At 45.2% G+C, this 23,163-nt stretch overlaps 6 protein-coding genes across 6 annotated transcripts; 3 read left to right on the top strand and 3 right to left on the bottom strand.

Annotated features, from left to right (window-relative positions):
- Positions 1-914: 914 nt before the first annotated feature.
- On the bottom strand, positions 915-4,189 carry LOC128308425 (serine/threonine-protein kinase PITSLRE). Its single transcript, XM_053045491.1, has 2 exons — positions 1,376-4,189; positions 915-1,302 (listed from the first exon to the last, which is right to left on the bottom strand). Exons 1-2 carry the CDS (start codon positions 4,166-4,168, stop codon positions 1,198-1,200), a joined length of 2,898 nt encoding a protein of 965 aa, XP_052901451.1. The 5' UTR covers positions 4,169-4,189; the 3' UTR covers positions 915-1,197.
- A 149-nt stretch (positions 4,190-4,338) lies between these two features.
- Positions 4,339-5,347, top strand: LOC128297892 (distal membrane-arm assembly complex protein 2). The gene is made up of 2 exons (XM_053033606.1): positions 4,339-4,846; positions 4,930-5,347. The coding sequence occupies exons 1-2, from the start codon at positions 4,428-4,430 to the stop codon at positions 5,342-5,344; spliced, it is 834 nt and encodes a 277-aa protein (XP_052889566.1). The 5' UTR covers positions 4,339-4,427; the 3' UTR covers positions 5,345-5,347.
- A 153-nt stretch (positions 5,348-5,500) lies between these two features.
- Positions 5,501-6,724, top strand: LOC128297696 (vacuolar protein sorting-associated protein 26C). Its single transcript, XM_053033383.1, has 3 exons — positions 5,501-5,667; positions 5,735-6,491; positions 6,565-6,724. Exons 1-3 carry the CDS (start codon positions 5,611-5,613, stop codon positions 6,648-6,650), a joined length of 900 nt encoding a protein of 299 aa, XP_052889343.1. The 5' UTR covers positions 5,501-5,610; the 3' UTR covers positions 6,651-6,724.
- Positions 6,725-6,839: 115 nt separating this feature from the next.
- On the bottom strand, positions 6,840-9,606 carry LOC128300162 (uncharacterized). The gene is made up of 2 exons (XM_053036135.1): positions 7,963-9,606; positions 6,840-7,902 (listed from the first exon to the last, which is right to left on the bottom strand). The coding sequence occupies exons 1-2, from the start codon at positions 9,604-9,606 to the stop codon at positions 6,847-6,849; spliced, it is 2,700 nt and encodes an 899-aa protein (XP_052892095.1). The 3' UTR covers positions 6,840-6,846.
- A 212-nt stretch (positions 9,607-9,818) lies between these two features.
- LOC128298393 (coiled-coil-helix-coiled-coil-helix domain-containing protein 7) lies at positions 9,819-10,367 on the bottom strand. Its single transcript, XM_053034143.1, has 3 exons — positions 10,290-10,367; positions 10,127-10,225; positions 9,819-10,060 (listed from the first exon to the last, which is right to left on the bottom strand). The coding sequence occupies exons 1-3, from the start codon at positions 10,332-10,334 to the stop codon at positions 9,953-9,955; spliced, it is 252 nt and encodes an 83-aa protein (XP_052890103.1). The 5' UTR covers positions 10,335-10,367; the 3' UTR covers positions 9,819-9,952.
- An 884-nt stretch (positions 10,368-11,251) lies between these two features.
- LOC128297563 (phosphotriesterase-related protein) lies at positions 11,252-12,762 on the top strand. Its single transcript, XM_053033232.1, has 3 exons — positions 11,252-11,439; positions 11,544-12,445; positions 12,508-12,762. The coding sequence occupies exons 1-3, from the start codon at positions 11,421-11,423 to the stop codon at positions 12,643-12,645; spliced, it is 1,059 nt and encodes a 352-aa protein (XP_052889192.1). The 5' UTR covers positions 11,252-11,420; the 3' UTR covers positions 12,646-12,762.
- Positions 12,763-23,163: the final 10,401 nt, after the last annotated feature.

The following is a 23,163-nucleotide window of genomic DNA, read 5'->3' as shown; positions in this document are numbered from 1 at the left end:
GACGAGATAAGCTTATGACTGATAAAATACGGTCATCGTTGGCATGAATGAACCTCCTAGCAGGCGGATGCATCATCCCCGTTGTGCGGTGTGTGGTGGGGGGTAACGTAATCGTAAAATGCGTACAAACCGGTTTACTTCCTTCGTGGTTGGTTGTGCACCGTTTTGGACCCGTGATGGCCTTGCTTTGCGCCCTGATAAAAAATAGCGGAGTCGCTTTTTTTATGTACCTTTTTTCATTCAATGTCATGGACATGGTTTGTTGCCATATCGGTGTTTTTATTATCAGCTAAGAATGCGTAATTTGCGTGAGAAAATATCCATACTACGTGCGAATGGACGGTAATTAAAATTTGACCACTTAAAACGTTCTGTATTTATTGTTGTTGTCTGGGATGAGTTCTTTTTTTTATCTTCTCGAATAAAGAACGAAACGGAAACATAAAGAACTCGTTTTATAGCCTACTTCTGTTACGAGTTCTCATTTGTGTTAATCATTTTTTGTTAGGAGTTCAATGATCGTTTGGCGAATAAGGACTTCATGCACATTAGAACTATGTTTCAGGAATTTATTGGTTACTGGCTGAACTAGCTAAAGCTCTAAGGATCAGATCAGTTAGATTGATCATTCTAGGTAGTTTTAGTTTCAATAGAATTTCTTTAACTGGAGTGTTGCTTCTAGTCTTTTGGTCACAATGACGAATTCAACCAATCTCGTATTCCCGGCCTTTCTGACGCCATTACATCCTCTCAATGCAGTCTTTCATGATTTCTCGGTGATTTCTCGCGATTTTCGATTTAATAGATCCTTTTCGCCTCCATTATTCTTCCACACATACTTGTTCAATATTGCGCATCCGTAGCTAAGGTTCGCCAGCTATAGATTACTTCCATGTGTCATGTCCATGTCCATCCTAGAATTTTGTATCAACCGTCGCTACAGGTCGCCGCTATGGAAGCTTCCTCAAACTGTGGATCACACTGTTAGTCCTGTTTTTCTATACACGACATATATAACTTTTATTTCATATCGTTTAAACGCTTAGAATAACGTCTACATCCTAATTGTCCTTCCAAATCAATGCATGTACTACATACGCTTAAGAATGGAATAGAAGCAACGTAAAACAGTCAACCGGGGTCGGTACGAGTAGCGTCACGCTACTTCAACCCAAACCCGGATGACAACTCGTGCCCTCAGAACTTTAAGCTAAACCCGGGACCCATGGCAAGTTGCCGGGCTTCGGCGTACGTTGTACCTCCGAGATGGAAGCCTGCATTATCTGGCACTGCATCATCGCCCTAAAATGGGGAAACAACATTGCATTAACATGAGGTAGGTAGAAGTGGCACAAACGCTGTACCAACGACTTACCAGCTTCTTGAACTCCCCTCCACCGCTCGGTGGTTTCGGGCTGGAAGCGAGCGCCTTCTTCAGCCCGAGTTCGCTCTTTGCCGGCCAGGTCGGAAACATGGCCGGATCGATCGGTAGCGGTAGCTCCTTGAAGTAATTGTGCTGCAGTGCTACCTCGGCCGTTAGCCGTTGCTTCGGATCGAACGTAAGCAAACCTTGGAGAAGCGAAATCCCCAGCTCGCTGGTAAGGTGGGAGAATTTTTTGCGCAAATTCGACACCGGATACTCGGTGAATGTCATTTTCTGCACCGCCGGCAGCTCATTGTAACCGGGCCATATTTTTTCGTTCGGTGTACCGAGATCCTTAAAGATGCGGTTCAACTGATCGATCTCCGTTTTGCCCGGGAACAGTGCCGCCATCGAGAGAAACTCGGCAAAGATGCAACCCACCGACCAGATGTCGATGGGTGTGGAATACTCTTTGCAGCAAAGCAGAAGCTCCGGTGCCCGGTACCAGAGCGTTACGACGATCGAGGTGTATGGTTTGAGCGGTGAGCCGTACTCACGCGCGAGGCCAAAATCGCCCACCTTTAGAATTCCTTTGTGCGACAGCAGCAAGTTGGACGTTTTAAGATCTCGATGCAGGATCCAGTTATCGTGCAGATGGGCCACAGCTCGTAGCAATTGCTGGGTGAGACACTTGACCTCGCCCGGTAGGAACACCTGCTTTTTGTGTTTCATCGTTTCCATCAGCGATTTCAGATCGTGCTCGACGTAATCCATCACGATGAAGATTTTGTCCATGTTGCTGCCGACCACGATTTCGCGCACGGTCACAATGTTCGGGTGCTGTCCCTTCAGTAGCGTGTTTATTTCTCTGAGCGACGTAATTGGAAAGCCTTCCTTTTCTTTTTCCATCTTCAGTCGCTTCAGGGCCACTATCTCCTCCGTGCGCTTGTCCCTTGCTCGATACACCACGCCATAGGTGCCTTCCTCGATGCGGTTGAGACAAAGGAATTCTTCCACCGATCGGCAACCCTGTATACCGGGAAAGTATGGTGGTAGCGTATCTTTGACCTCAACTTCCTGCGTAACATCGGCCGATGCCTTTTCTCCATCCCCGGACGGTTTTCTCTCATCATTCCCATTATCATCACCTTCCCCGGGGTGCTTCTTCGCCTCTGGTTCTCTCGAGTGGCTACGACTGCTCCTTGAGCTGCGGCTATCGCGTGCTTCGTGGCGGCGATGCCTGCGAGGACTTCGCGAGCGACTTCTGGATCCCGATTCCGAACCACCACGAGAGTTAGTTATAGAGCGCGACTGGCTGTCACGATAGGAATCTGAATTTCGACGATCCGATTTCGCAAGATCGCCCACTGACAGAGGACTCTCTGGGGGATGTTCTTCATCCTCCTCACGGGCATCAGAATCCGCCGAATCGTGTGATGAGCTCGTGGGCGATTGCGAAGAACCACGTCGATGTCTGTGCCGCGTTCGCTCGCGTCCTCGATCGCCTCTTCGCTTTGCACTCCTCTTGCCGGTAGTACGTCTATCTTCGGCACGCTCATCACCCGCCACCATCTCGACATCATCGTCTTCGTACGGATGTTCTTCCTCTTCCACATCACCATCCTCATCCTCATCCTCGTCAGACTCTTCTTCCGAGTGTGATTCGGATTCACTTCCCCTACCGCGTTCCTCTTCCTTGCGCAATCGTCGCGCCTCCAGCTCTTCCCTCGCTAGTTCCTTTCTACGGAGCATCTCACGGTCCGCTTCCAACAGCTTCGCACGACGTTCGTCCTGTTCTTTTTCTTCCGCCGTTCGGGGTACGTTTGATGGTTGCTGTGGTTGCTGTGCCGGATTGTGGTGATGATGCTGATAATGATGATGTTCCGGGCTCTCGAGAATTTCCACCACCTCCGCAGCACGCCTACGTTCCCCATGGTGTCGTGCCCGGTCACGCTCTCGCTCGCGCACATCATTTCCATCCTCCTCCTCACGGTGTCTTCGATGCGGATGCTGTTCCCGCCGACGATGTTCTCGCTTCTCTGCGTAATATTCCGCTTCTTCCGGGTGCATTTCAGGCTCCTGGTGCACCTCGCGATGCTCCCGTTCCCGACCATCGCCGCGCTTTGAATCGCGTCGATTCTTTTTGTGCAACAGCCGGGTCCGTAAATCTTCCATAATTTTCTCCGGATCGGTTGCTTTCTCTTCTGCCGTCCGTCGTTGCTTTTCGCTGTACTCACGTTCCCGTTCTCTGTCGCGTTCGGACCGTTCGACGCGGTGTTCCCGTTCTCGGTCACGATCGCGTTCCCGCTTGCTGTGATACGTTTCACGCAACTCACCGTAGAATGGATTCATTTCGTACCGGGACGAATGATGTTTCTCTCGATTGCTGGTGTCTCTGCTGCCGCCACTTCGATCTCTTCCACTGCTACCGCCGGTGCGTGATGAAGACCCCTGACCCGAGTGTCGATGCTGTTCACGGCCACTTGCCGGATGTTCTCGCTCCCGTTCGCGGTAGTATTGCTCGCGTTCCATGCGGTTGCTGCCTCTGTCAGCCCGCCGGTCACCACGCTCCCGATCGCGGTCACTTTCCCGTTCCGTCATCATGTGATGTCGCAGGTGCTGCTGTTCCTTGGCGTGACGCCGGTCCTTTGCTTTCTTGTCCTTGCGCTTGCTCATACCATAGTAGGCGCTGCTCGCCTGCGGTGGCTTGATGTCTAGCGAATCCGTCGTTTCCTCGTCGTCAGAAGGGCTCAGCTCTACGCCACTCATCACTTGTCCATCTTCACTTTGTTCGGCATCACTCATGATTTTCTTGAAATAAAACAAAATTAGTTTCACAACACAAAGCGCTGCTACTTTCCCAGCGATGCATCCGATGACGCATGGACACTGCCAAACTGTCAAATTTCAGAAAAGTACTGTCAAAAGGCCGCAAGCGCTGCTATACCACTTGGGCTGATTTGTGAAACGGAAAGGTAAACAATCGATCCTGTGAGCCACAGTGGAACGCGCTTTTGAGTCGGTAAAATAAGTTATTTATTCAAGCGAATTATTGCACAAAGCAATGTACAAGCTAGTCAGGCATACGAGTAAGCTTCCGGTAGCGTTAAACCGTGCGAATGTCCACAAAGGCTCATCAACAGATATCACACCGGTCGGACCGAAAATCGATCTTGATCCGGATATTGAACAACGTATGCAGGATGATAAACGACGTCTCCAGTGGCGTACACCGTACTCGGAGCGGCCGGATACCTTTTACAGTGTATTCAAGCTGTTTGCTTCAGAGAACCGCAATTCCGAGCTGGTGGAAAAGATGCAGCAACCTGTCGACCTTTCGCCGAGTGCGATTCTGGAATGGTGGCAAAAGAGGCGCACAGCCGTTGAGGCACAAATGCAAAAGTTCCTGCCCGAACGCCATGCCACACTGGGAGATGATATAGCGACCGCTCACTTCATCGTACATCGAGGAGGATCCGTGAGGTAACGCTTATGTGGTGACACTGTTGTGTAACATTGGAGGGAACACAAGGGGTATCTGATCCGGATGTTTTGTTTCTTGCTAGGTTTCGTGGGAGCACCAAATGGGTTAAAAAAGACGAAGATGACGAGTACGATCTTCCCCGGCATCATGTGCCCGGTATGGTGTTGGAGGAGGTACGCTGCGATGGAATGACCTTATTTTACGAGGGCATGGAAAACATTCAGAAGCTGCTGCGCTTGAAGCACCTATCGTTTGAGAATGTAACACTCTTCAACGATTGGTATCTTGATCGGATCTCCGGCAATACGTTACCTTCGCTGGAGAAGCTCAATTTACGCGGAACAGCCATCACTCATCGTGGGCTCAATTGCTTATATCGTTTGCCCAGCTTGAAGGTGCTACTCATAGATGATCCTGAAAAGGACATTTTGTGGAAGCTAATGGTAGCTACGCTTGAGGAGTGGAATCCTAACTTGCGTATTATCTCGAGTGAATGAAGCGAATTGGGTTTTTTAAAATAAAAAGAGCGTAGCAAACCAAAATCCTGTATGCACCTTGGAGTTTCCATGTAAACAAAGGCACACCTTGATCTGTATGAAACGCGATCCGCCGGTCTGTCAACGAATGTTTTGTTTTTGTTCGTTTGGCAAAAAATTGCTGGATCTTTTATCAGTGCAAAGGATTGTGCGTGTTTCTTTTTAGGACATGGATTTTGGGCGTTGAACAGGTTACAATCTTCCCAATTGCTGCGCAGGTAAACGAGATGTCAATTACAGTAGAAATAAAGCTTCGCCGAGCGAACAAAGTTTACTATGAAGGGGTACGTAGGACACCATGGTCATGGGCCAAGACCCAATAACGTGTGTTTGCCTTATCTCTAATCGCAGGAAACGGTTTCGGGAGTGATTCAGATCGTGTGTGGATCGGAAACGAAGCATGACGGTATTTCGCTCGCACTGGAAGGTTCGGTGAACCTTCAGATCAGCAATAAGAATGTGGGCATCTTTGAGGCATTGTACAACAGTGTCAAACCGATCTCTCTGCTGAATCAGCACTGCGATCTGGCTCCGTCCGGCAAGCTGCCCATCGGGCCGAGCGAATTTCCTTTCGAATTTCCTCTCATCTGTCCGAAAGAGCCGAAAACGCTGTACGAAACGTATCACGGTGTGTTCGTAAACATAACGTACATGCTGCGTTGCGACATTAAGCGAAGTTTTCTGGCGAAAAGTGTTCAGAAAACGCAACAGTTCATCATACAGTACCGGCCGGTAGTGGAACATCCAGCGAAGGAGGTACAATTCTCGATCAGCCCCGATACGCTGCAGAAAACGGCAAAGGAACGGATCTCCATTCCACGGTTTTTGATTTCCGGTACGCTCGATTCGACCGACTGTTGCGTGACGAAACCATTCACCGGAAGCGTTACGGTGCATCATACGGAGGTTGCCATCAAGTCGATCGAAATACAGCTGGTGCGGGTGGAAACGTGCGGCTGTGCCGAGGGTTATTCGCGTGACGCAACCGAGATCCAGAATATTCAGATTGCGGACGGCAATGTGTGCCCGAAGGTAGCGATACCGATCTATATGACACTGCCAAGGCTATTCACCTGTCCCACGTTGATTACAAAGAATTTTAAAGTTGGTAAGATGCAAAGCAATGGAGTGGTTGCAAGATGAAGTATACTAATTTGCAACACTCTTTCTCTCCTTTTCAGAATTTGAGGTGAATCTCGTAATAATCTTTGGTGACGATTATCTGGTGACGGAAAACTTTCAAATACTACTGAACAGAACGGCATAATGAATATCGTTCCCATTCCAAAGGTTTTGGTTTTCTAAAGCAATAAAGTTTCCAGTTTATGATCTGATTCTGTACAGATTGGTAATCGCATCTTTGAAGTCGTCGCCGGGGTATTTGATCAGCAGACGACGACATATAGAACGTCAGATAAGTAAGTAAATAATTAGTTCAAAATAGATCACTGTGTTACGGTTTATTAGCTGCTCTTTTGCGCTTTTGCAGCATCCAGCATGGAGTTAAGGTTTTTTAGCTTAATCGCTATACGTTTCCGTACGTACAGCTCCACCAAATCTCGCCCTAGGTGGGGATAGCGAAAAGCAATGAAATCAACCAATGATTTAGCCAATTCTGGTTTTTTATCCTGTATCGTATTACGCAGGTACGATTCAAACGTCTTTGCTTGTTCCGCCCACACCGTCGAAGGTGTAATGCTGGAAAAATTTTCCCTATCGAAAGGTTTGATGACGTACTGGTCGTTATTGTGCTCAATGGTGACCGGCTGATCGCCGAGATATTCGTACCTATGACCCAATCGAGCTACGATGAACTGTGCAAGAAAGTTACAAGCATTAGACTCGGTTACATCGCGAATATCTGAATCGATGGGATCATCTTGTCGACGTAGATTTTTAAGGGACAATCCGTCCGAAAAACCTCCCTGTTGTAGCAGTATGTTTGTGGCATATGAGTTTGATCCCATGGAGACAACCGTCTCACAGAGATGGAAAAGAACATCATTTACTGACCGTACTTTTGATGTGTGTGAATCTTGTTGTAGTACCAGTTGCAAGTTCCGAAACGTTTCGTTCAACGGTATTGCACTAAGGCGTATCATTGGTAAGTCTTTAATTTGCTCAGGATAGTGGGTCTTTAAATCGGCTAACAACTTGCGCATCGAGTTGATGGACATGAGCACGGCTGGAGGAAGGAAATCATTGTCCGCATTTAAACAGCGTATTGTTTCCATCACATCGTACATTCCATCCAGCACAATGTTCTGCTCATCTTCACACACTCCGTAAGGTAGGTTGGTGATAAGTGGTTCCTGCTTAACTGCAGGATCTTCCATCGAATAGCTAGGCGCGGTGCATAGTTCGTACCAGTCGACGAATAGATCGATCAATGTAATCAAAGTAGAGAGCACTCCGTCGTCATCTTCTTCGTCATTCGCAAGCATTCTCAAAGTGTTTGTCGTTGTGGAAGAAATAAATTTCCGCGAAAGAGTTGCATCGTACGATATAGCTGGCAGTACCTAAAATCGAAAGATGAATTATTAAACAGTGACATCTACTAAGCCTCTGTGTGATCGTACCCTTTTACTAAGATATCTGTCGTAGAGGGTGCTACTGGGCTCTCCATTCTCACAAAACTGTCTCATATTGAGAAATGGCATCAAAGCAGCTCGGGTAATCGGAAGATTGTTTTCCTGCATTAGGAATCCATCTTCAATCAGTGACCGATGAATGGCGACCAGCGTTCGATCCGGACAAGCGTACACATAAATCGAATGACCCGTTATCGGGTGTTGTATGTAGTGCTGTTCATTGCTAACGTTCCATGAGCGCCACATGTCTGCCGTTTCACGATCACAGTCGGTCGTTAATGCCACCACCGTGTAACTGATTTCATGCAGATCGCTGATAATTTTTTCCACCAACACTTTGCTAACGTCGAGATCGAATTCAGTGTGAACGATCTGTTGCCACGAGGCAAATATTCCTTGCACGGTAAGGCAGTGTAATTGAGCTTTTGGTCCATAAATTTGATCACGCTTGCAATCGTAATGGTACCGAACGGGGATGTTGATACGAGTCAGGTAAAGTGTGCAGATACGTTCGATGTCTTTTAACGCAAATCCGTGAAGCTGCAAGATGCGCATAGCTGTTGCATTGTGTCCCGTTTCCAGATAAACGCTGTGTATCCATCGCTCGATTTGTGAAGCACCCGGAAGCGGATAGCGTAGCTCTTTGCGCATCAATTCGTACGCCTCCTTACTGACGCACCTTAACCTGAGCGCTTGAACTAGCTCATTTTCAGTCCACAGCACTTGAAGCAGTGAAGGCTCCGTTTGATCAAGCGGACCGGCCATAATCGTGGCCAGCTGGCCTTCACCAAACCGGCCAGACAATATCTCTGTGATTCGTTCATTCACATGACGATTTTCGTGATCTTTGAGCTCTTGCAACGAAATCGCTGTGTTTACAATTTCCGCTTTGGCAAAGTTGATCTTTTCAGTCTTACTATCGATCGTACGTTGCAGCTTTGCTATGTGTATTTGTTGATTCGTGGTTTCTTGTTGCAGATTTTCGATCAGTTGCACCATTTCTGATTGACTCATGTGTGACAGAGTGTTCTTGGACAGATTTTGTTCTACAGGTTCCCGTGCAAAGTATGACGATTCCTCACCGGCACGCTTTCGAATCGGATTCACAATCGCTTCCGTCACCGGTATTTGACCGTTCAATAGTTGATCCACCTGCTCTTTGCGCTTCTGACGATCTTCCTCTTCGCTAGACTGTGTGTTTAGCTTTCGCTTTAACTGCTGTGTTGGGGTTCGAATCGTTGGCAACGCGTCCTTCTTCAGTGCCATACGTCTCGTGCCGTACAGAAGTTCCGCACGTAGATCACGCTCGAAGCATTCCGGTGCGAAGTGATTGCTGCAAATGAATTTGTACGCTATCGTGGGCATGCTTTCTTTGGAAAGGCCACAGAGCTCTAGCCACCGATCGAACCGTTGCGGATTGGCCGGAAATTTATGATACGTAATGCGCTCGAACGCATCGTCCGTTTGTGTGTCCGTTATTGAGGATCGATTTTGGCACAGTACGCAGATCCTCGGTGAACCGCTCTTGCTGTTCTTGGCCATGGTTTTGAACTGAAATTGTGTGTACGCATCGAACTGCAATTGCACTGGTCGGACGTTCAGTGACAGTTGTTTGTTTACATCTCCCGGCATATGATCATTTTCCTAGGTGGCATTTTAAATAAAGTTAAAGCATGCACCGTCTGTTATTTTTAAAATGTTCTCTGCTTTGTTAAATTAACAATTTGTGCTTGAATTCCTTAAAATAAGTTTCACATATGTTGCAAAACAATCATGAGCAGAGTTGCAGTAGTTCTGAGCTGAAGCCAAACAAATGTAGAACGAAACGTCACAACGTGTTTCATTTCCACCACAACAGTGTGTGTGCGTAAAAACAGCGTGTATTTTGTGGGATAATAGTTTTAATTTTTATTCTCTACATCCTAACAGCAAAAGAAAACAAATTCTAACATCTCAATCCATCCAGTGTGATAGTTTTTCATATAGGTTTAGTTTTCATATACTCGGCTTTAATGCTTTCCCGGTCAGGCACATCTGGAAGGTACGGAAAGATTCCGTTCGCTCGCCGATCGGCACGGACTTTATTCTAAAATTTACAAGGTGTGGTAAGTTACGGTGATGCCAATATCCGCTACTCCCCGTTGCTACATACCCAAAACTCTTTGCAATTGTTGTAGTTTGCATAATACAGCTCGCATTTGCCGTGATCAAAGTTGTTCTTGCTGAGGCATTTGTACGACAGTTCCTGCTCCTAAAAGTAGAGAAAAAGAAAAGCTATTCTATTGGAAAGATTTTGTACTGTTGCTAGAACTTACTTTCAAACATGGATTGTTTTTCTCAGCATCGTAATTTTTCGGCATTGTGGAGAAGTTTTGTTGGTGGATTGCGTTGTGGTTGTGTGAAACTGCCGAAACAGCTGACTTTGACAAACGGGTTGTTTACCATTTTGTTAGGGGTAGGAATGTGCTCACTTCAATCTCTAGTTATGGAGTGATGATTACAATAATTTTTGAATTGTGTGCATAGTTTTGGATGCACATTTCTAATCAAAGTTCCGTCTCTATCGTGTCACTATTAGTAATACTTTATAAACGATGTTGAGGTACTTAACTCTAACTCCTTCAAACACTAATCATTCTAAATCAAAATTCAGTTCTGAAATGATCATTTTGACGAAATTGTGTGATCACCTTTGAAGAACAAGAGATTAACGTTGAAAATTGGTCCTCAAATGTGTTGATATCTTCCTTGTTCTATATTTCTCAACGATATTGTTGTTTACTTCTTGCCGGCTTCAAAACGAGATAACGAACCTGGGCATTCTCGTCGAAAAAGAGAAGACCTTGGTTCTTTTCCTTGCGTGACAAAGCGCAGAAGCTTGACTTCCGTTGATAAACAATTTTTTTAGCTGTTTATCGGATACTTATTAAAAAAGGAACATGTGAATCGGATTATCCATCCAAAATAGAACTCGCCGCACGAGTAAAGCGTATGTCTAGCGTTCCCAAAATCTGGGTCAGTTATGAACGATCGTCGATCACGGCAAACAACTCCAACAAGACATCATTATGAATTTCTTGCTTAAAATCAGAGAAAAAAAAGATTTTATACAAAAATTTAAAAGATAAACAAATAAAACAACAATCATTTGAGTTTGTTTTCATCTTTCAATCTCCCCCCAAACAGACACACGGCCAAAGCCGACTCTAAAGTCGCGTAGATAAGGCGCGCGCGACAGATAACGAACGCATCACAGCTTGGTTCACAAGTGTTCGTTCCAGCGCAGCAGTGGGGTCAATTATCGTGTCGCGTGAGGTGGGATGAATATAAAACAGTTCGTCTGCGATCACGTCTCGAGCAGTATTAAAATAGTCTTCCAGCAGTAAAACGAAAAGTAAGGGTGCATTAGCAACAGGTTTAGGGCCATCGAACACTAACTCAACATCATGCTGAAGGTACAAACAGGTAAGCGATGGAAGGAGGAAGGAAATTAATACCGAATGCAAATGATTGCAGCACGAATTCATTATGATTGTTTATCTTTTCTGTTTCTGTTTCTGTTTACGTAGTGCGAGGCCCGGTGGATCCGGCGCAGCTGGGGTACACCCTAACGCATGAGCATTTTTCGCTCAACTTCGATAAGATGTACTCGGCCCCACCAGATGCGGTGGAGGAGTACGTCAGCAAGCGAATTACGCTGGAGAATGTCGGCTACGTGAAGCAGTACCCGTACGGTAGCCGGTACAACATAAACTTTGAAGATTTCGATACGCATCAGGCGGTGGCGAAAGATGTGACCGCGTACAAAAAGTTTGGTGGTGGTGCAATCGTTGAGAATACGTCGCACGGGCTTGGGCGCAATCTGAAGCTGATGCACCAAGTATCGACCGAAGCGAATGTGCACGTGATCGCCGGCACGGGTCATTACATTCACGCGATGCAGGACGAAGCAACGCACGGTATGAGCGTGGAGCAGATGACGGACCTGTACACGAAGGAGCTTCTGTTTGGGGTCGAAGTGTCCGGGCTGGACGAACCGGTAAAGTGTGGCTTCATCGGTGAGGTTGGTAGCGGTTGGCCGATTACCCATTTCGAGCGCAACGCGATACAAGCAACGGCGGAAGTGCAGACCGCTATTGGGTGTGGTGTTTCGTTCCACCCGGGACGGGAACGGGACGCACCGTACGAGATTGTGCGTCTCTATCTGGAAGCGGGTGGCAACGCGTCCAAGTGCGTTATGTCGCACCTGGATAGGACGTTGTTTGAGGATGAAGATTTGCTGGAGTTTGCCAAGCTGGGCACGTACCTGCAGTTCGATCTGTTCGGTACGGAGTGTTCGTACTATCAGTTGAATCCGGAATCGTACATGCAGTCGGATGAGCAGCGCATCCAGAAAATTGTGCGTCTAATCCGCGAGGGATATACGGAGCGTATTCTGATGGCACACGACATTCACACCAAACATCGGCTGGTGAGTAGTTGGATCGACGGAATGATGATCTTGCTGGTAACCTGGTGTGATATTCTTTGCAGACCTCATTCGGTGGACATGGCTACAGTCACATCCTGAACAATGTACTGATGAGGTTCTCGCTGCGAGGCATCGACATTAAGGCGGTCGACACGATGACCATCAGCAATCCGGCACGCTGGCTAGAGATGAAGGTTTAAGTGCGTAGTACCAGAAAACGTAGTTAAGCTCTGTCGGTGTGTAAGGGAAATATTATTAGTAGCCTATTTTGCAATACGCTGCAGAAACAATCAGGGATTGCGTCCAGGAGTCCCGAAGTGGACTGTTAAAATAAACGACCAATAACTCTAGCTTGTACTACCCCGTTTGTTACAGCTCCGTCAACTTTTATATTCCAGTTCTGGAAGTGCGTAATAGTGTCATTCCCTAGCGGAATCGAGATTCTTATTAGCTTTGACCTTACTTCTTGCCTGATGGCACGAGTGCGCCATGAAAGACACTACGAAATAATGCTTTCCTTCCCTTGCACGATGGCAGAACATCCAGTAGTTCGAAACGATGTGCAGTTTCTGGTCGTGCAGTGGGTGAGAGGGTGGATTGTGTTTCCTTCCCTTCCTTCCCCTTTTTTCCTGTCGTATCTTCTGGTTCGCAAAACCCACCCACACAACAACACAACAGGGATTGAAGAACCGTCGGCCATCCGGGCAGGAACTCTTTCGTCCACGTACCGCGCAAGTGCCTTAGTTTGTTTTCTTATCTTTATTACTACTTCATAAAAGTTTCACAATATAAATTTAAATTTTCCACACCCCGTTTCCACGCCAGGAAAACCACGCCAACACCAGGAACTATGCACACTGTGCGAGGGAGAATCATTTATTCGTACATTTCGTTCGTACAACACCCAGCGTCTTCCAGTCTGTTTCACCACTCGAAACCTCGTTTTTGTTATGGCGTCACTTTGTTTTCCCGATTTTTGCACCGGTGGACATCTTTTGTTTGCTTTCGCCGGCTGGCTGTGAGTGTGCCGGAGCACATGGGAATTGAGAGTGCTGGAGAAGTTTGTAGGCCACCCGCACTCTCTCTCTCTCTCTCTCTCTATCTCTGCCTGTTTTTGCTGTTGGAGGTGGATGCGATGCGAAACAAAAAGGGTCACTACTTTGCATTCGCAGATTCGTACCTTGGCAGGTCGAACCGAATAATGAAATTTGTCTCCATTCCTCCCCCACCCCCCAAAAGCGCCATGTCCACGGGCGTGGATATTGGGCAAAAAGTTCCATCTTCTCACAGTTCCTTACCGTTGGTTACGTCAATTGTTTTCAAAATCGTAAGAAATGGCGAATGTTTGAAGGTAAGAGTCAGTGAAGGTACGTACGCCCGAGGGCATTGTTGCAAAACCCCAACAACAATGTTTCGCTAGCGAATGTTTCTTGCTGTCATTTGATATTTTCCACACTCGCCGAAGGAGGAAGAAAAAAGGATTTTCATTCTCAACTTCTTTCTTACCCCCCCTTCCTCTCTAAACCTGCTCTGGAGTGAAGTGACTTTTCGAAAGATCATTTGCATCAATTATGATGACCGGTACGGTTCGAACCCGTAACGCGCTCCAGGGAATGCTGTGGATTTGGGAAAGTTTTTGTACAGCTTCTTGGAAGAAAGTCACCGGGGGATGGGGGATGTTTTTTTTTTATTTTTTGGTTAACCATTTGCACAAACTTTTGTTCACGGTTGCATAAGTTCTGGTACGCGAAAATGCATTACTATTAATGTGCCAAAAATCGATGAGAAAAGTTTTTGGCGGGGATGGATTCAATCAAGGCTGAAGTGTGTTTTTATTTTATAGCAAAACCTTCCCATTTGGCTTTGAAATATTTATTTCGCTGTTTCAATGCTTCTTTATTAAGTTTTACAGTATGATGTTTTTTTTTTTATGAGTGCTTAAAGAGTAAGAAATAAAATTCTTAGTGCTGGTCGTCAACGTTTCAAATCGAACCCGTCTGCACATGCATCGAAGGTCAAGCATTATGTATTCGTCACCGACTAATAAAATCGGGTAAGAACCTTTGCGATATTTATGTTCATGAAATCTGTAACTGATGACTTGGGCAATGAGATCTCGAGATACGCGAAAGAGGACGCCATGTTTCAGCGAAGATTTCGAGACTTTATCCAGAGTTATAGAGTTCTTAGTGCAGGAGATAAATTGCGAGTTATTTTTATGCTATTTTCCTGATTTATCTCATTTAAATGATATTGAAACGGAACAATGCATTCTCAACTGACATATCCATTAATTCGAAAAGCTTTGCAAGTGTTTCAATTGAGAAAGCTTTGGACAGAATCGCATAGAGCTGACAAAGGCTCGCGAAAAGTGTGAAGACTTCACTTTTTACCTCTATATGTTCTATTGCAAACTCGAGGTGATGATTCCGGTGTTGTGTTGGTAGCGGCACCGGGCTTCACAAGACAGAACCTGTCCAAAATCCCATCTAGACCAATTCCCCATTCGCAAGGCTGACTATCTAGCTACGGCTATTTAGCTAACATAAAGTCAAACAAAGCCAAAAAATAATCTCTTGACCGCTTGAGGTTGTTGTGCAAAGTATTTTGATTTTTTGTTGCAAAATTTCACAATATTTTTTATTCTGGCTTGTTATATAATATAGTCGTTTTCATATTTTTTTAGATACGTATTTATATATCAGTTATTTCTGTACATTCTTCATTGCAACCGAGGCACATTGTGCATACTTAAGACATTTTAAATCATCATTTCGCTGTTAATCAATGCCGTCTTAAATAGGTACCGCCCTGTACATCAGCAGTGTGCCATTAAAAGCAACTTTACCCCATCTAAGCTTCCTCTGGGGGAACACACAATAAACCATTTAATTGCCCCATGGTCGGAAACGGGAGGGGAGAAGAAAAGGATATCGAGCGTCCACCGGTAGTCGCAGTCGAAAAACCCAACAAAGTAAACCTCACGGGATGTGTTTCCCCAATACTTGTGTGTTTGTTTGCCACGTGTTAGTAGATGGTAGCTAAAAAGAAGTGTGTGTGAGGAGGAAGGTGAGGTTTTTTTTACGATGAAACATAATCCTTTTATAGCACGGAATAGTACGATTTCCAGGCATCATCAGCTGCGCGACTTCTTACGGATCGTATTTGACGGTCCGTGTGCGGTACGATAGGAAAACGCCGCATGTCATTCGTATCCGGCGCGGCTCGGACAACCAAGCTGTACTCTTGATGGAGACGCCTGGTGGCTCTCCATCTCACCAACCACCGGGCGTCTCCACCACGCGCCCTACTAAACTGACAAGTGTGACATTTCTCTGTCTCTTTCTGTTTACTTGCACGAGACGAACGTGTGCCCGGTAAGGCAAATGGATTTGTTTACGTTTGCCAGGGTATAGGCAATTTATGAGGTGCTGAAAATCGATCAGCAGCTTTATAGTACCGCAGAGACTTTAACGATTAAAGGCTAAATTGGACTGAGGAAATCAACAAACAAAAAAAAAAAGGTTTAGCACAAGTGTTTGTTTTTCACCATTCTTCAAGTTGAAGCGTTTTTCGGTTCAAGCATCTTCTTAACACTTGAAATTCTATATCAAGTGATTCACAATCCATAGCGCACGAATGGCACTCTACGCTTCGAAAAGAGCCGGTTCGATAAAAAACTACCAACTCTGCTGTGATGCCGCGCCGTGAGTACCCCGGTGCACGAATCGGAAAATACCAAAGGAAAAGGATATTTCTCCCACCCCTTCACCGGTGAAAAGGGGATATTTTCCAGTGCGCATGGGCAGTTGGAAAGCATTCCAGTGTTGGGACGGTATCCTTTTCTTCGGATGCCGCCGGAGTTCCCACCGGAAGTTGCTTCGTGTTGCTGAATTTGTTAGTCCCGAAAGAGTTACAAAAAGAGGCAAGACCTACCTACACAGTGGTAGGCAAAAGAATGCGATGGTTTGTTTATGTGCTACGGTAACCGTTCACATCAGATCATCCGGAAAACGGGGGAGTTATGTTGGAGTTCTTGGTGAAATAGGGCCGCAACGTTTCTGCAGGGATAGCTAGCACGCTAGAATGTTTTTTTTGTTTTGTTTTTGAGAAACTTTCTTACGGGAACTGGCAGGAACAATTTCTACTCACGTTTACACTGCCCTCTACCATACCTCACACCTGCCCCGCGCGTTTTGGCGCGATATTATGGGGGTAAAGTTTGGAAAGTTTTCGGCGTCCCGTTTACTGTAACTAACGGTGAGGCAGGTAACTGGGCCACAGTTTTCGGGGGAGGGATCTGTTGCACACAAAGATGTCACATTCCTTCCAGGCTTATTTCTATCTCCCCGCATTTCTGGCACCTGTCCCAAAAGTGTGCCGGTTTACTTCATTACACTTTAAATGGGCGGTTAAAACCGGATAGGGTTAACCATCCCAAAAGGAGGCAGGAAAAAAACGCCCATTTAATGGGTTGGAACAGGTCGCATGCTGGAAGGCAAAACGGGAAAACAGCATCGTGTTTAAAGATTTATGACAATTTACCGGAAAGGTTCATGCATCAATGGGACCGATGGTTATTTTGTGTTGCTGCTTAATGTTTTCCGGTTGCGTACGACGTGGAGCAAGTTACGTGAAGGAATTAAGGTGGAACCGTTTTGATACATCTTGCATGACAAGATGCCTGGGCCATGTTAATACTAGATGATTATGGATTAAGTTTCACCAAACCAGTGCGGAAACAGAATACCGTGCACAGTGCACGCTGAAACACACAAACGCACACACGCGCGTGGATAAAGGATGCATGTATGCCTGTGTTGCAGCCTGCCAATTGCAGCGAAACAGCCACGAGATGCGAAATAGGATAGCTGCTGTTTAGCGTTCGACTTAGTTTGTTTGCATTATTAAAAAGTTTCTCGCGTGCTGTTGTTGCGTATTCTTGAGGGATTTCATCCGGCGCATGATGATGCTAATGTTGTAACGGGTACAGGGCGAAAGAGCTAGGAACTGTGTGCTAGATGTGGAGTTTTTTTCTTTTTGGGGAAGATAAGACCATATGTGAGCACATAGGAACATGCGAAGCGAACTTATATTCATACATTCATGCATAAAAGCTCCAAGTAACGAAATTATAAGTGCATCAGTATGCGATCTTTCAAAAGGGGATAATAAGTAACTCTGAGATCACGTTAAGGCGTACAAAACTTCATCCACCTGGTTGTCTTTAATTAGTGTAGACAAAGCGAACAATTAGTTAGTTTCAAGTGGGTATCTTCCATAATTACTTGCCATCGGTAAGTGGAACACACCATAAAGCTCATCGAACGCAATCGCTTCCGGGGGTTGCTTTACGAGGCAAAATGGTTTATGCATAATAGCCATTTGCTGCTGGTTATAATAAATCTTGCATAACGCTATATCGGTCCGTAGTTTACAGCAGTGGCACTCTTCAAACGATAGGTAGTTACTACCCACCGTACAGCGCATATCGACCACAAGCCTAGCACCGTGGCTACACGTCGTAATTGCGCCGGTGGCTCTGGAGTGCAATTTTTGGCTCCATCATTTCTGCGAGGGATAAATTTAATCGAATCGCAACCTGAAAAGGCCTTCCACAATGAGGTGTCATTCGACGGGAAACTAATGTTGTAATGTTGTAATGTTGTGTCGACGGGAAACTAATGGGGTTTCGAACTGCAAGCCTCAAATAAGTATTCACGCAAGTTACATTTTAGATTCGTTTAATTTAATTCGGGTGGTTAGTAAGAGAGTAATACAAAAGACAACAATAAATAAATCGAGTCATTAAAATTTGAAGATAATAGTGAACTATTATTTTTTTTCAATGAAGTGAAAATGGACAGGTCGTATATCTTACAAACTTTTCTTATCTTGAAAGTTTTTAAACTAATCAACTTCTAACTATTCTGAGGCTGTCCTTTCTCCCGGGTGAACTCCGCAGTATTATTACTAAAACGGCTTTATACGCCTAAATGTATGCAATTTTCAATTTTATGATTTTCTAGTCCATCCAGTGCAATTACATTGAAAGAGGCTGATTTAAGCTCAAACTGGTATTGTATGTGTTTATATGAACCATCATTAATATGCAGCAAAGAGAGTTAGATCCTTAACCGCTTATCTGTTTCGTTTTCAATGGCTCGTGCACTCATTACATAAATGCAGGCGCCTTGCCTCGGTCATAGTGCCAGACATGTGTGCCACGCTGCACTAATTGCGAATGCATATAGAGTAGCACTTACGTAAAATAGCAAAGCATATTTTCCGGCCCAGTTCTCCTGCCTACAGCACCATTGCGCATTTCAGGTCGGTACGGGGTGCATTGTAATATCGCATGTAAACAAAACGAAAAAAAAAGTGACCTAGCGGTGCACAAACGGATCTGCTTCACATTTGCAAAATGGTGAAATTTTGCGCAACTCATTACCGGACCATTTGGGTAGTGTTAAACGGGGGTTTTTTTTTCGAAAAACCCAGAAACTCACCCAACCGTGATGACATGCACCCGGAAGGAATGCCACTGCAATGGTAGCGAAATATGTGTAAACAGATGGACGGAGCAACCAACGAACTGAGAGTGAGTGAATCTTCCTGGACGGTCGTCGAATGCAATATGCAATGTTTCGAGGCTGAACGAAAACGGAATTCTACGGGCACTACTGTGCCTGCCGTGGCGCGCAGTGAGCAGGGAAGGAAGAAGAGATTCAAAAAGGACTACTTTTCCCGGCAATTTTTACTTCACAGTCCCACACGATCTTGCCACCGTTGTGGCTAGTGTCGTTGCTGCTGACGACAACACTTCCGTTTGCTGCAGTGAGTAAAACTGCTACCACGGTCCGGCAACTGACAAAAGGGAAACAATGACAGGGCAAAAGGGGGTTTGCTTTATTTTCCTCCGGGCTTGGTTGGAAATTGTTCTACGGGCGAGAAATCATCCGAAACCATGGGAGACAAGTGGCGGTGGCAACCCGAAGGGACGGCAGTGTACACAAACAAATAAAAGGTTACCTGTGGAGAGTAGGGAAAAACTAAGCCCGACTAAGCTTTATCCACCGTATCAACCGGGTGCAACGTCTGTGCACATGGTCTCGTCGGTAAAACTCTGGAAACCGGCCCCGAAGATAGTCGCAGTGTTGATTATTTTATTTATGAAACATTCTCACGTAAGTGAAAAACTTAGTTGCACTAATTACGAGCAAGAGTCGTGTGCGGAGTGTAGGATTACCGGTGGGTTGGGTTTGTTGTTTTCCGTCATGCTACGTTGCCTGTTATCGGTCTTGATCGAGCAGCGAAAGAGACCTGCTCAAGACACGCAACGAAATGCGGAAGGCGAATAATAAAAGCAGGGAAGACTAGGGCGCTTTTGCTAGTTTACAAAAAGAAGCTGTAACATTATGGGCTTTTGTTGGATATTATTCTAGAATATTGAATAAATAAGGCAACGCACGAATAAGTATTTCATCAATTTACTATTTACTGAAATAAAAAGCCCTTCGTAGTTCGTAAATAATACCCCAACTTTTAAGATTAATTCCACCACTTCCATTAAAAGTGGAATAATTATGTCCAGTATGCTGTACACGACAAAGTTTTTAAACCAAAACTAATAAAAACACCCATTCCAAAGTGTCCCTATCATTATTCATCTGTACGGTTTTTTTTTGTTCACCCTCTCTCATTACATACTTATTCCCTTAACATATACAAAAAATGCTACACCGGAAATGTAAAGCAGACCATTTCGACTTAAAAGGGTAGCTTACTGCTTACGATCCGTCCCATGCGTCCGCCGTCCTGTCACATCGACTGTGCGGGCGCATGTATGAGTGGAATGCAGATGAAGGGATGGAACTATTTGTACATGCCCGTCACGTAAATAGTTAGCTTCGAACTACTTTTCAACTGCTTAGTAATGAGCCGCCGCTGCCGGGACCGGGTGCCGGTAATGGCAAACGAAACAAAATTAAACTTCGAACCGTCCGTAGCGTTAGACAATTAAAACACTGGTACAGATGAAATATTTTATGCAGCTAAAATTGTTTGCTTTGTCCATCGCAGAACGTTCTTGACAGCTTCAGTGTCTCTTATAATTATAGTTTTTATAAACCCATATATGAAGCTGTTCCTTCAATTTATTTGCTAAAATATAGCAAGACATTTTGAAAATAGCTAAAATATAGCTAGAAATTTGACATTAGCACTCATGATAAGATAATGTATGTATTCTAAAAACGGGACCGGCCAAAACAAATTGAAGAAACCAAACACCTAGAACAGGGAAGTAGTAAGGGTATATGCGATGCAAGAGTATATAGACATGCAAAAGTATATAGGCAAGAGTTATCATCGGATTACCATCGGACTATCAACGGACTATCATCGGATTACTATCGAAATGCCATCTAATAACTATCGGACTATCATCGGATTACCATTGGATAACAATCGGAAAACTATCGGACCTATTATTATTATCGAAACTATTATTGGATTACCATCAGAAAACCTTCGAATAACTATCGGATTATCATCGGATAACCATCGGACAACCTTCGAATAACTATCGGACTATCTACGGATAACAATCGGACTTTTATCGGATAACCATCGGACTACTATCGGATAACCATCGGATAACCATCGGATTATCATCGGATAACCATCGGACTATCATCGGATTAACGGGTCCTATGCGTCGGAACCGGGCAGCTCGTTCAGGTCACCGTCGGACAGCTCATTTAGGCTGCCATCGGGCAATCCGTTCATGTCAACATCAGGCTGCCCGATGGCGGTTTTTTCGGGCTTCTGGTTACATCCCGCTGCGGGCTCACCTGTAACGAGCCCAAACCCTTGGTGTAAATAATGTTTTGTTTATCGGTTTGGTTGTGAATCTTGGGATGTAAAACTGCCACAAGTTGGGCAGTAATAGAGGCGTGCTTTCTTGCCAACCGTGCTTGTAAGTAATCGAACCGTAAGCTTGGTTATTGTGTTATAGTTATGAAGTACCTGAGTTTACTACGTTACTGTCTCGGCTTTTTCACACTCGTCAACCAACCGATAGTTTGGTTCGACATTTTTGCTTCATTGTCGATCGATAACTACAAACAAACTGTAGCACAATAAGTTGATTGTTCCAACTGCATCAAGACAAACTTTGGAGGAAGTTGAACTGCTTGAGCGAAGAAAGTTTACCGAAAGACACATGACACCGACGATCAAGCGGAAAGCACCAGCATCCTGGTGCACTTGCAGCGCTTAGCTGTGTGCGCCAAAGTGAAATGGGAAAGCGGGAGTTATGGTTGCAATAATCGGAGCAAAGACACCATATGACGCTACCGGCGAAGGAAGTAGTGGGGCAATGCAGGCAACAGGATCGCCGAGCGGGCAAACAATAGCCAACTACTTGATGCCATGATGCATCATAACAATGTCTATTTATTGCTTGAGAATTAGTTTTGCTCCAAGCTTTCAAGGCCACCGGTGCCGGCATTCTGCACTGAATGAGTGTTGTTTATGTTTCGCTAGAATGCGCTACTCGGCTCCTGCCTTCCTTCCTTCCACTGTGCCATCCGTTTCCGTTTTCCGGGACGGTTCGATCATCGTCTACGGAGGTCGCCTAAATATCTGTTGGGGATTTGGATTCTTCTTCAGTTCTCGAAGCAGCCGGTTTGCTGGTAGCCTGCCCGGGGTTTTTGGGTGCTGAATAATGCACCATGGCTCGGCCGTGGTGTGGAGTAATTTATTGCTTTCGTACACGTTTTCATTGCTGCCCTTTTGCGCTAGTTTGGCGATTTCGGCTGCCCGGAGAGCGGTGGCAGCTGGCCTGGCCAAACCCCGGACTCGGGACTCGTTATGTGTGATGTTTGTGTGTTGCCTAATGCCAAAAAACGAAGCACCAACAAAACCCGGGGGGGGGGGGGGGGGGGGGACGTGTCTTTTGTGCGGTGCACTGTTTGCACAGCCAAAACCAGCTGCACCACGAGAAAACACCTTGACGGTTTTCGTCATCAGCAAACGTTAAAGAAATAAACCTATATTTATGTGTGCAGGATGGGAAAAACAATCTAACCTCCACCCGGAAACCTGGCCAAAGCATTTCTTGTTGCAGCGTCTTGTGGAGATTGTGCGGTGGGTGGTGACCATTCTACAAACAGACAGTATGCTTTATGAATAATAAACAAATAAATATAAAAGACAATAGCGTATATGATTAGTTTGTTCATTATTTTACGTCTTTCGGGACATATTTACGTAGTGCTGCAGGTGACAGGAGTAGCTTAGTTCTGTTATTGCGATTTTCAATCTCGTTACAAAGGATGAGTACCATTCATGAGTGATGGTAACATCAGAACACTCTGAATTCTTTGTATAGCGGTACCAGGGTTTTTAAAGTACTAAATTATTATATCCTTTACAGAATATATTTTTAAAGACATTATTTGATTCGTTGGAGTGTTTCCCAACTTCCAATGCAAGTTTTTTTTATTTCAAACTAATACAAGCACTCTTCAGACTCAGCGGCGGATCAAACGGTAGGCGGAGTAGGCGGTCGCCTAGGGCCTCGTCGTGTTGGGGGCCCCAAACAATTTGTGCCAATTGTGCGATTTTTGGGAATTTAACAGCAGAGTTAATTTATAGGAAAAAAATTAATCGAAAAGGTAAAAAATTGATAAAATAAATCTTCCTTGGTTATA

The sequence above is a fragment of the Anopheles moucheti genome, chromosome 2 (genome assembly GCF_943734755.1).
Source record: "Anopheles moucheti chromosome 2, idAnoMoucSN_F20_07, whole genome shotgun sequence".
Classification (NCBI taxonomy): domain Eukaryota; kingdom Metazoa; phylum Arthropoda; class Insecta; order Diptera; family Culicidae; genus Anopheles; species Anopheles moucheti.
Note: the sequence above shows the minus strand (reverse complement) of the source record. Positions and strands in the feature narration are given on the sequence as shown.